This window comes from Capra hircus, chromosome 16, assembly GCF_001704415.2.
Source record: "Capra hircus breed San Clemente chromosome 16, ASM170441v1, whole genome shotgun sequence".
NCBI lineage: Eukaryota > Metazoa > Chordata > Mammalia > Artiodactyla > Bovidae > Capra > Capra hircus.
In genome coordinates this window covers 60,657,186-60,669,842 of record NC_030823.1, presented here as the reverse complement: position 1 = coordinate 60,669,842, position 12,657 = coordinate 60,657,186, and the positions used below count along the sequence as shown (strand labels likewise).

At 54.3% G+C, this 12,657-nt stretch overlaps 1 protein-coding gene across 4 annotated transcripts in view; it reads right to left on the bottom strand.

Moving 5' to 3' along the window:
- KIAA1614 (KIAA1614 ortholog) overlaps window positions 1-12,657 on the bottom strand; it is a 43,930-nt gene continuing 31,273 nt past the window's right edge. For 2 of the 4 annotated variants that reach the window (XM_018060673.1, XM_018060674.1), the window contains exons 7-10: window positions 11,736-11,994; window positions 8,191-8,318; window positions 7,335-7,519; window positions 1-1,657 (exon numbers count right to left, since the gene is read on the bottom strand). In XM_018060673.1, the coding sequence (XP_017916162.1) occupies window positions 1,464-1,657; window positions 7,335-7,519; window positions 8,191-8,318; window positions 11,736-11,994 (766 nt within the window). In that variant the 3' untranslated portion in view covers window positions 1-1,463. Of the gene's footprint in view, window positions 1,658-7,334; window positions 8,319-11,735; window positions 11,995-12,657 lie in introns of those variants that run through there. The other 2 variants (XM_018060675.1, XR_001919318.1) reach the window with 2 other exon arrangements.

Genomic DNA, 12,657 nt, shown 5'->3' with positions numbered 1-12,657 from the left:
CCCTCCACTGCCAGTCATCTTTCTCTCAGGCCACAAGTCTCCTTCAGCAACACGCCTGCTAAGAGCTGCAGCCACACACACGGTAACCTGATTCTGCAATGTTTCACCACAGTCTGCCCCCAGCAGCCCAGGGCTGCCCACCCCCGCTGATCCCATCTGAGGACCCTTAACTCCCATCTGTTTCCTGCTCCTAAATGCACCTTGCCCAGGACTCCTCTTCCAGCCAAAGATCAACCCCTGGAGGCTTCCGCCTCAACCCCGGCATCACCCCAACCCTAGAGGCCTCCCCACCCCCTGCCTCTAGCATGCCAACACAGCCCACTGCCATGCCTGTGCCCTCCTTTCCCTTCCTCCCAAGGCCCCTGCCAGGCTAGTGAAGGTCAAGTGAACATTCAGCCCCAAATTTAGCGACTCAAGAGTGGGAGACGTTTCGGCTTTGCTTTTTAATAATTTAAGACTACTTCCAGAAAGTCCCAACACTTTGGACCCTGGAAGCGCCAGGCGGGATGGCCCCTCCCTCTGCTCACATGCCCTGCCATCTCCCTGCCAGCAACCCACCCACAGCTGCCCTCAGGGAGTCTGGGCTGAGAGCTTGTGGCTGGGGACAGCCTGGCACCAGCTGCAGCCTTGTCCGAGGCCCCAGGAGAAGGAAGACAGAGCCCCTCACAGCCAGGCTGCAGCGGCCCTAGTCTCACTCTGGGCGGGAGCAGAGGTCAGGGCGGGGCGGGGCAGGGCTGCTCTGGCCAGTCCCACTGGCCACAGCTGCACTTCCCTAAAGTTGGTCTCGGTTTCATTTTGTTCCTTCAACCTCATATATTATAAAGATTTCCCAGAAATCTTTAATATTCTGACTACCAGATAACATCTCTCAGCTGTTCTCACACCAGACGCATGTTGCCGACTTTTGGTTTGGGATATATGGTAAAGGCTGTGACTCCCAGACACTTGGTCCATTTTTGGAAAAAGAGCAAAGGCGTCAGATGGGAGCTGGGAGGAACGAGACTGAAAAAGGCAGGCTCAAGGCCAATATGGCCAGGTACTTTCTTTGGCTCTGGAGTGAGAGGAGCTGGGGGAGCCCCTGACAGTGTGGGGCCTGGGGGTAAGGCGATGCTGCTTAGGGACCAACCGAAGGACCCACCGAATCTCTCTCCTCCTGCTGCCAACAAAGGTGCCAGAAGACAGTGACCCCACCTCAGGCCTGGTCAGGGCGGGAGACCCATTCCCTTCCCTGCTTCTGCATAAATTAACTTCCTTAAACAAAACACACAAATAGGCTCCTTCTCTCTGCAAGGATGGTCAGTCACAGAAGCCCGACCGAGGCCCGAGGGGTTGCACGCCACTATGTTCATTTTCAGTAGACAAAGCAGCTTTGTGTAGCACATTCCCAGCCACCCCTGGGGGCGGTTCGGGGTTTCCACTGGGCGGGGGGTGGTGCTAACAGTGAGGGCCAAGGCACCTCTGCGTCACCGTGGGACAGGCCTCTGCCTCAGCACCCGGATCGACAAGCTCTCCGCGTGGGCCAGGAGCTCCCTCACGTGAGCCAAGCCCAGCCCTGCAACCTTGGCCCCGTTCACCTCCAAGATCTCATCCCCCACCCCCAGCAGCCCCGAGTAGAGCTTGGCTGTGCTCTCGTCAGCCATCTCCTGCACGTAGAACCCTGCAAAGGAAAACAGGAGAGTTAACGCAGGAAATCCAAATCAAAGACACGCAGCTCTGTGGAATGCTGACCAGGTGGGTGGCGTGGTGGGGGGGGGGTGCGTGGAGGGGAGGCAAATGCTTATACAAGGTGCTTCACACACGCACGCACACACGCACACTCCCTCATTATTCCACTTCACAACCACAACTCGCTTTATAATAGATACAGCAGGCCCGCCTCCACTTCATTTTTCCTTTTTTCTCTTTTAAAATGCCCCTGATACAAATAATGCCTTAAGCTGTTATTATTCATGTATACCTCAGTGTGAATGAGCTAATCTTATCTTTTTCTGGGAGAAGTCTTGATTATAAAATAAGGAAAATGTTGAGACCTATGACATGCCCGGCACTGCTCTAGGTGGGGATTCACAAATAAGACCCAGCTGCTGCCCTCAAGTAGCTGGGGGTGGATGGTATCATTGGAGTCACAAACAAGAGAAAGTGTTAGTCATTCAGCCATGCCCAGTTCTTTCAACCCCAGGAACTGTGGCCCGCCAGGCTCCTCTATCCAGGGCTGCCATTCCCTTCTCCAGGGGATCTCCCTGACCCAGGGATCGAACCCATGTCTCCTGCCTTGGCAAGCACGTTCTTAACCACTAGCGCCACCTGGGAAGCCCAGGGAGTAGTGAACAGGCTGAAGTCAAATCCAAACCTGGTTTGCCTCACCGGATTGTCTAGGACCAGCCCTGGCTTCAGTCTTCCTTGGATATGGATCCTTAGAATTCAGAGGCATCTGGGCAAAAGCCCAGGAAACAAATTCTGGTTGGTTGGGTTGGTGGTTTAGTCGCTAAGTTGTCCGACTCTTGTGACCCCATGGGCTGTAGCCTGCCAAGCTCCTCTGTCCATGAGATTCTCCAGGCAAGAATACTGGAGTGGGTTGCCATTCCCTTCTCCAGGGGATCTTCCAGACCCAGGGATCGAACCCAGGTCTCCTGTATTGCAGGCAGATTCTTTACCAACTGAGCTATGAGGGAAGACCCCATAGAAATTCTACCCCCCATTTACAGTCATAGTGGCTCACTTTTCCTTTCTGCGTACACTCTCCCGTCCAGTGCCCCCGAGGGGCCCCAGCTGGCTGGGACCATTTCCTGGGTGTCTGAGGTAGGGTGAACCTCGGAAGGAGCTGCTTCTCCTTCTTTCCACAGTTCAATTTGAGGAACTCATGTCAGCGGAGCAGGCTGTGGGGGCCTCGGGTTGGCTGGGCTGGGCTCCCTGGCCACACAGTGTACGACAGTCCAGCTGACCGAGCCCCTCTTGCCTCAACTTCTGCGGAAAACCTTTCAAACCCTCCCCTTCAGCTGTCTCTGCCTGAGGGAGCAACGGAGCACAGGCTTTTCCAGGGAGGACTGGGTGTCCCTCATCCAAGGGTGCCCCCCACCCACCAAATCGCCCTAAGTGAGCACAGGTGTGCAGAGCAGGAAGCCTGCAGGCTGTGGAGCCTGTGTGGTGACGGCCCCTGCAGGGCGCCCTGGGACATGCTGGTGTGGCTTTAAGCATCCTCAGTGATCCCCAGCCTGAGCTCAGCTGGCTGATTAGAAACACTTAGCAGCTATCCAGTCCACGCCCGGCTCTCTACTTCCTCTTCTTAAAATCAATGTTCTTAGAAGGGACCCGAAAGAGCATCTCCTCTCTAGCTGGAAGCCTTTTAAGACATCTTGGATGCGTGTGAAGTCATCTCTCCAGCCCACCCAGCCTCATAAGAGCTTCTGGTCCCAAGAGAAGTCAAGCTTTTCAAAGCCCACCCTTGAAAACTGGGGTTTGAATGTGCACTGCAATCTCCTCTAAGGCACCCGAAGGTTTGCAGCTCTTGGGTTTAGCAAAGCCAATCTGTTGACATGTTCCTGCTTCCTGGTCTGAGCTGTGGAACTCGCTCTCAGTGCTTCTTGGCTTAACTGATCCTTTCCCGCAAGGCCGGCTCCCTCCTGGCAGGGCCTGTCATCTTGGCTGCACAAGGCTTTTCTCGCAGCCCTTGCCCTAGCCTTCCCCTCTTCTTTCTGGGTTCTTTAACTGCTTGCCTGCCTTGTCTGCGTGCTGGCAGTAGGGCGGGGGGAAAGGCAGGTAAGGAGGCAGGGGAGGAACCTGCAGAAATGGCTGCTGTCCAGCAGAGCATGCCAGTGGGGAGGGATGAAGAAACCCAAAAGAATGGAGTCGGAGGACCAGACACTGCTGTCACGCCTGCCATGTAGGGGGGACTCCAGGGTACGTTTCACAGTTGGAAGTCATGACACAAATATGACAGAGAGGCTGTTGTAGACATTCATCGTCTGCTGGCAATGGCCTGTGTTCAGGATGTATGATCTCTGTGTTGTTTTCAATGAGAAGCAGAAGGCGAAGCCTGCCGTTCTCATGTGCTTGTACAGGCTTAGATGTGACAGCCAGCAAGGAACACCCACATCATGATGTTTCAGTGAGGAATGCAAACCAGCCCCAACTCACAGCCCCTCTGAGGCCCAGAAGTGACCCAGGGGGGCTGGAGCACGGCCTGAGGCAAGGACGCACCAGTACCAGCCGCATTCCAAGGGTGAGGGCATCTCTGCAGGACAGCCGACAGCCAACCGCAGTGGCCAGAGGAGGGTGCCACCTGGGCAGGACAGGGAAGAGCTGGCACCCACCCAGGCAAGGGGTGCCCGCAGAGTACGCCAAGGCAGAGCCCAAGAAGCTCCTGGTCACTGGAGACCCCTGCCCATCAGCAGTCCGTGACGGGTGATCGGGGAAGGAGTCCCACTGCCAGCAAAGAGGCCTAAAGGGACTTGTGGGAAGGATGGGGGGCACAGGAGAATGCCTGGTTGGGCGTGAGCTCACATTGGCAGCTGACACAGATCGTGTCTGGGCCCCCTCCCCCCGCCACCCGCCCTCTGTCTGGAGTTCTACTCCCCAAATACACGTTCTTTTTCTGAAGAGGGAAGGAATACAAGTGCCAGGTACTTTCCTATATACCCCACTGAAATGACTTTTCCAGGCAGGGTTTCGTTAGTTTGATGTTACAGGTTGAATGAGTGAGTGAGTGAGTGAGTGAAGTCGCTCAGTCATGTCCAACTCTTTGTGACCCCGTGGACTGTAGCCCACTAGGCTCCTCCGTCCATGGGATTCTCCAAGCAAGAGTACTGGAGTGGGTTGCCATTTCCTTCTCCAGGGGAATCTTCCCGACCCAGGTTACAGGTTAGATGTTCTTTATTTACATATGGGCTTCCCAGGTGGCACTAGTGGTAAAGAACCTGCTTGCCAACGCAGGAGACATAAGAGACGTGGGTTCGATCCCTGGGTCGGGAAACAGCCACTGAGGAGGAAACAGCAACTCACTCCAGTATTCTTGCCTGGAGAATCCCAGGGACAGAGAAGCCCTGTGGGCTATAGTCCATGGGATCGCAAAGAGTCAGACAAGACTAGAGCGACTTAGCAGCAGCATTTACTTATTTATTGGATCGCATTGCCTGGCGTGTGGGATCTTAGTTCCCCAACCAGGGATTGAGCCTATAACCCCTAGAGGGGAAGCACAGAGTCTTAATAGTTGGACCACCAGGGAAGTCCCTCATTTTACAAATTAGAGACTAGAGGCTCAGAGAGGATAAGTAACCTGCTCAAGGTCACACAGACAGCAGAGGCGCTGGAGTACAAACCATGCTCTGTCGTCTAACCTACGCCTGCATGCTGCCCCTCTGGCAGGGCCTGACCGAAGGGTAGAGGAAGCTGGAGGAAAGGGCAGAGTGGCTAACAGCCTGTGGAATGCTTTACAATGGTCAACACATGCTCACATTCACCATCTCCCTGCGAGGACAGATGGGTACCCTCCCGAGGGCCAGAGTCGGGAGACTCTTGTCCTCTCTTCCTCTCACACTCAAGTAAAACCTACCAGCAAATAGTCAAAACTACCTTCAAGTCAGCCAGAACCTGGCCACTTCTTACCACCTCCACGGCCGTGCCAGTCTAAGCCGCTGCCACTATGTCTCTCCCAGACTATTGAAATAACCTTAAAACTGGGCTCCTTGGCTCCCCTTGCATCCCACTAGGGTCTATTCTCAACACAGCAGCCAGGGACCCTGGTAAAAGCATTAAATCAGAGCATGTCAGTCCCGGCTCCAAGCCCCTGGTAACTCCTGTCTCATTTCAACGAAGATGTCCCCTTCTGAGCTCAGCTCGGGCTCTCTCCCACATTTTGAGGCTCAGCTGTCCCCCAACCTGCCTACCCTCAGCTTAGTCTCTCCCCCTCACCCCCTTCTGTCCAGCTTGACCTCCTTGTAGTTCCTCCCACTGGCCAAGCTCATTTCCAGCCCTGAGGGCCCTGCATGGACTGTTCCCTCTGCTTGGAACTCACTGCCCCAGACATCACATGGGGCCACCCTCACTTCATGCCAGTGTCTGTCTGCTCAGGGGTCTTTTCTCAGAAAAGCTGCCCCATCAGGACTCCCAACTCACTGCCCTGGGGCCTTATCCTGCTGTATATATATATATTTATGCAGATAGTCTAACTCCCTCATGAGAATGTATACTCCTGAGGACAAGGATTTCATCTGTTCCATTTACTGCTCTGTCCCCAGTATCTACAACACCTAGGAGATGCTCAACATATATTGTTGAAAGATAAATGATGGAACATATGCAAGAACTCACTTCAGTCTGCAACCCCAGCAGCAGTAGTGTTCTGCCACCTAAATGGCTTTGACTCAGGAGATCAAAGCACAGAAGGGCTAAACCCACCACGGCACAATCCATCCAGGGCAGCTTTGAGTGTGTCTGTGTCTGCCTTTCTGTTTTTCCTCCTCTCTCTCCTCTCCTTCCCACTCCTGCATGTCTGTCTGCCTTCCCTACTCATCTCAGCTGAGAAATACCTCTCAAGGTCCCTTGCCCTGTGATGGATCCCTAGTGGCTCAGCTGGTAAAGAATCCTCCTGTAATGCGGGAGACCTGGGTTCCATCCCTGGGTTGGGAAGATCCCCTGGAGAAGGAAATGGCTACCCACTCCAGTATTCTGGCCCAGAGAATTCCATGGACTGTATAGTCCATGAGGTTGCCAAGAGTCAGACACAACTGAACGATCTTCACTTCTGCCTTGTGGTGGATCCTAGCCGACAGACCTTGGGTAAAGGCAAGTCATTTTTTCCCTGAAACATTCATGCGGAAGGGCTGAGAACTAGCCAGGGTGCAGAAGGACGTCCAGAGACCCTCCCTGATCCTGCCACTGCTGAATCGGGACCTAGCAGGCCGCCCGGCCAGGGGCCTGGAGCCAGGATCCATGTGAACATCCCCAGCAGGAGCCTGCCCTGAGGGAGGGGCCTGGGTGCACAGACAGGCAGGCACGGTCCACGGGCGCGGACACGCTCCGCAGCTAGAGGAAGGGAACCACACCAACCACATCAAAGAGATCCGGAGAGCCAGCCAAGACAAACAACCTCCCTCTGACTCTCCCGTGAAAAGATGGGAGTCGGGATTCTGATTTCAAGATGGACGGAGGGACAGTGGAGCAAGCCTGCCATCTCCACCGCCTGGAGGGGAGAATTCCAGTCTCTTCACTGAGAGGCTGAGTCTGGAGCTCTTGCTCGGTGAAAACCCGAAAACAGATACGGCCACGACCAGAAGGCACTGCTGCGGCCTGCTGATGCCCTGGGGCCGTGGAGCCAGAACAGGGCGGCGGGGGCCTACCTGAGTCCCTGCGTCCATTCCCGGAGGCCACGTTGAAGCCGAAAGTGCCCTCCGGGGGGCGCTGTAGCTGCAGCTGGCTCGTGCCGTCAGGGAACACCTCCACCAGGCGGCCCACGGCGCGCGCTGGGCCGGGGGCACTCACGTCCTCCACGCTGAGGGCGCGCCGGGCTGGCGCCTTGCCCGGCCTGTAAGGGGCGAGAGGCGAGGGAGGGCGAAGGGGGCGGGCACTGGGGCCTCCAGGCCTAGAGGAGGCCTCCAGCCAGGGCCGGGCCTCGGGGGTGCCCACAGCTGTGTGAGGTTCCACAGAGCCCCCTCCATCAGTGGTTTTTAATCATTTTAATTGGAGAGATCTCTCTGAGAATGTGACGAAGTTTTTAATTTTACACAAAAAATTGCAGGAATTAATGGACCCCCTGAAGTCCCTCCGTGGAGACCCTGGTAAGAGCAGCTAGCCTAGCGGGTCTCATCAGAGAGGGCGGTGTCTCTAGGCAGGCCTGGTCAAGGGGCAAGGACCTCTTTGGGGACCCTGTCTCTGGGTCTTTAATCAAATCTTCAGCTGGACCAAGGAAGCTCTCTGAACATTCAGATTTCAGGATGTCGTTAGATAGTAAAGGGATGGAGAAATCAAACCTTCCAACTCTACAGAAGCCCCAACCCCTGTGCAGTTGCTCAGGGCAAGGGCACTGAGGTGTGGGCTCTAAGACCCCTGAGGTACCTGAGGCACAGGTAGCTGGCCCCGGTTTCTCTTTTAAAGGGACCCTCCCCGGGCCATGCTGCTAAGGCAGGGAGGAGTCAGGTGTATAGCTCCGCCGCCCATGCTCTGGGTCTCCCCTCCAAAACACTTGCCCACTCTCACCTGTCAGCTGCACTCTGATCCCCTGGCTCCCCCACCAGGTAGAGGTTGGACCTGTCCGCCTTGCCACTCAGCAGAGAATGGAGGTTCTGAAAGGAGGTGGCTTTCCGATGTTGGCGAGAGGGTGACACCTGGTGGGCAAGACCCAATATTGCAGGTAAGAAAAGCCATCTGATGGGATGGGGGAGCCTGGTGGGCTGCCATCTATGGGGTCGCACAGAGTCAGACACGACTGAAGCGACTTAGCAGCAGTAGCAGCAGCAAGGAGTTGACAGGGATTCCCTCATTAAGAAGCTGCCTGCAATACAGGAGACTGGGTTTGATTCCTGGTGTCGGGAAGATCCCCTGGAGAAGGAAATGGCAACCTACTCCAGTATTCGTGCCTGGAGAACCCCATGGACAGAGGACTATGCAGGCCACAGTCCATGCGGTTGTAAGAATCGGACACAACTTAGTGACTAAACCACCACCAAGGGGTTGACAGAGAGGGAACTCCAACCATGAACCTGAGGGCCTGCTAAGAAAGTGCTTAACAAAATAACCATAACTTACTTCAAGAGATGGGCCTATGCAGGCACTCTGACGCTTCAGATAATGAAAAAAATGTGTTGGCTGAAATAACAACTGAATATGATAGTGCTAATTATCTCACTGATTAAGAAAATCTAACTTTCTCCTTGATCCAGAAAAAAAGGTAGGACTTCCTTGGTGGTCCAGTGGTTAAGAATCCACTTGCCAACGCAGGAGACGGGTTCGACATCTGGTCCGGGATGATTCCGCACATCATAAGACAAATAAACCTGTGCATCAAGCTACTGAAGCCTGCATACCTAGAGCCTGCACTCAAACACTGAAGCCCCTGCAGTGAGAGGCCTGCGCGGTGCACCTAGAGAGTAACCCCACTCACCACAACCAGGGAAAGCCCACGTGAGGCAGTGAGGACCCGGCACAGTCATAGATAAATACATTTTTTAAAAAGGTAAAATCAAATAATTACAGAATAAGGAACACAATTTTAGAGTTGAAATCTTAGTTTGTGATTCTTTCGTATCCCTATTATGATCACTGACATTAAAAATTTTATCAAGTATGCACCTAAAAACACTGCATGATGGATAAGACTGACATCCCTGAAGGAGTTCACACCACGGTGGGGGTGGGGTGAGCATGGACAGGTCAGAAGCCCTAAGTGTATATTGTAAGTGTGAGGCTAGAAGCATGGATGACGCTGTGCAGGGAAGCCTCGGGGCCCTGGAGGAGCCGCTGCCTGCGCAGCACCTGAAGCAAGAGCTCTCCAGATGAAGACAGCAGGGGGCAGTTCCAGGCATAAGAAACAGTAGAGGCAGACAGACAGAGATGGGAGAAGGCATGAATGTTCTGGAACATACTTGTGGTCTGGGGGACTGGGCTGCAGAGGTGATGGGCGGTGGGCTGGAGCCAAGGGCCAGACCCAGAGAGACCTCATCTGACCTGCAGAGGAGCCACTGAGTGATAGTAATCAGAATAATTACAAGGTCCGATCTGTGTTCTAGAAACTGACCCAGTGAGGAGGCTATTCCGAGGGAGCGGGTGGGAGGCAGGCAGAGGCAGACTTCTAAACAAATACTGCACACAATATTTATCACATTGGGAATCCGTGCTCTCAGGAAGTTGTATCATCTAGAAGCTCAAGAGGGGGCCCTGAGCTTGCCTTGAAGTTCTGGAGGGCTTCCTGGAAGAAGTCATGTTCAACTCAAGAGTGGAAAGGCAGGGAGGAGGGGAAAAGGGAGGAATGAACGAGCCACAGACACTAGAGGACGTGGGAGCCGCCCACGTGGTGAGGATGCTCACTGCCTACTTAGAAGGGCAGAGTGGAAACCAAGCCCGTCTGCACTCTCACCACGCACGCTTGGCAGTGCAACAGGAAGGGGTGTGCCCTGAGATAGGTCATGAATATACCGGGGTGAGGTGGAGCCCTATTGTATGTTCTTTTTTTAGTTCTTGAACAATTCTTTCTGCTGCTCAGTCCTCCCGGCACTTGCTCCCACCCTTTCTCGGCCAGCTTACTTCCTAACTCGGCCCACTCAGATTACATGGCAGATAATGGGCTGTCATCTCCCTTGGGTACACAGACTGAACCTCTGATGGCCATACATCTGAGCACCATGGCTCAGACACACCAGGGACAAATCTAACTTCAGGAGAAAAGCAGAGAATTCCTGGCGCTCCATGTCACGCTAGGCTTTTGTCCCCAGCTTGAGATCATTTTGCTTTTGTTTCTTTGCCTTCCAGCTTCATCCAACCAGCAAATATTTATACTATACGTGATGCAAGAAGACCAACGGAATGTTCATTCAGCCTGCATTCTCTTCCCTACTTCAGACTGAAAAATGAAAGGCTCCAATGCCCTAAACCACAATTACCTGCTTTGTTCTGCCCAGGGGAAAGGGCGGGGAAGAGAACAGACTTGATACCTGGAAAACCTGGACTAGAATAGCACTTTCAGAGACCTAGCTGAGAGTTAGGTGCTGCTCCTGGTTTGCTGTTGGTATCCTCTAGCACATGAGAAGGGAACTTTAGCAGGCTGCCCTGTGTTCACTCACTCACTCATTCACTGTGTACTGCGTATGTCTACTATGCTAATTATCATACTAAATATTTCCAATCTAAAGATCAAGTAGTGTTCCCTCAGCGAATCACATTCCACTGAGGGGAGACAGACAAAAACCAAAATACTACATGACAAGTTCGATGAAGGAGGAAAGCGCAGGATGAGAACGGAAGCTGGAGCAGAGGTGCCCAGCTCAGCCCAAGGAAGAATTAGAAACGGTTTCCTGAAGGAAGCCGTGCCTTAAGTATGGATGGATGAACAGCATTAGCAGGTGGAGAAGATGGGAAGAATATTTCAGGTGAAGGTTCAAACTCTGTGGCCTGATTTCAGAACTGCAAGGTCAAGGATAACTGGGGTTGAGTATTAGGGGAATGATCAGTCAGATTACAGAAGCGGTCAGATTATAGAAATCCTTTGGCAATGCTGAGTGGCCTCAAAGTGTTTCCCTGGGGATGATAAGGGACCAATGGTGGATGTTCCACAAGGCGGGGCGGGGGGGGGGGGTGTTGGCGGCAAGACCAGATTTGTATGCAGGAAGGACCTTCCTGGAAGCCACATGGGGAAAGGCAGCGCAGGGATGCCAGTGAGGAGGCAGCCCAGGTGTGCAGTCATCTGTGCTAGACTAACAGAGTGGCTGTGGCCACGGGGAAGCTTCCAGAATAATCAAGCAGCTGATGCCAGGCCTTGGCAGAGGTGGCGGAGTGAGGGAGGGGGAGGGGTCTAGGCTGAGCCCAGGCTGGGGCAGTGGGGTGAAAGGACAAAACTCTCTCATTGCACCGTGTCCAGGGAGTCCACATCTTGCGGATGGACTGTGGGGATGCCAGGAGCGTCCCTTTCCCCACCCTGGGCTCCTCAGGAGCACCCCTGGCACTTCTCTCCTCCTTTACCTTTCATCTCAGTGGTGGCTACCACCCCACTGCCTTCACACACCCCTCAGCTGGGCCCTTGGGACTCTCACCAGATGCAGGGATTGTAAGGACGGGGCTCTCTTCACTTTGGGGGTGCCGGTGTGTGAAGCCAGGCTGGGCGCCGGGGGCTGCAGCTGCTCCACGCTGTAGCTGCGGGACTTGCCCATCTTGGGCCGCGTGCCCTGACTCAGCGCCGAGAAGAACTTCTTCAGCCCCAGGGCAGAGGCGATGCTTCCGCTGCTTTTCTTGTTCTTGTCAGAAGTGGCGGCAGAGGGTGGGCTGGGGCCCTCATTGACCCCAGATGAGGCACTGAAATGCAAAGGTGGATGTGAGGGGGGTGGGAGAGGGCTGGGGGAGGCAAGAACCTTAGGGTCCTGTGGGGCCCAGGTGGGCCAGCACCCCGGCCTCGAGGAGGAGGTGATAGCCAGGCTGCAGACAGAAAGGCCAAGTGGACTTCTGCAGGAGCCTCAGCTTGGGCAGCAGAGAAGACCCTCAGGGTCACAGCCAACTATGGGTTCGCCAGTCATCCGTTCACCCAGGGATTGCTCAGAACCTCTGCGAGGCTTCCTGCCAGCACTGGCATGTGGCAAATAAGGAGGGTATGGGATAAACCAGATGGACCAGACCCTTCCACTTGGGAGCTTATGAACAACAGGCTGGTAAAAAAAGGGAGAAGCCCTCTGAGTGACCGGTGAGCAGGGTGAAGCAGAGAGTGACAGGGTGGCTGGGGAAGGACTCTCTCACAAGACGACATTTAAACAGAGGGCTGAATGGCAGGAAGGAGTCAATCTTGCCCAGCCTGGAGGTGAGATTTCTAGGGTGAGGGAGCAGCTGAAACCACAGGCCTAGGCAGAAAGAGGCTCACTGTGTGGTGGGTTCGAGAACATAATGGGGCCAGGCCTGTAGGACTTTGACGTAATGAGGAAAGGGATCAGCAGGGATCTGACAGGCGAGCGAAGCTGAATTACGTTG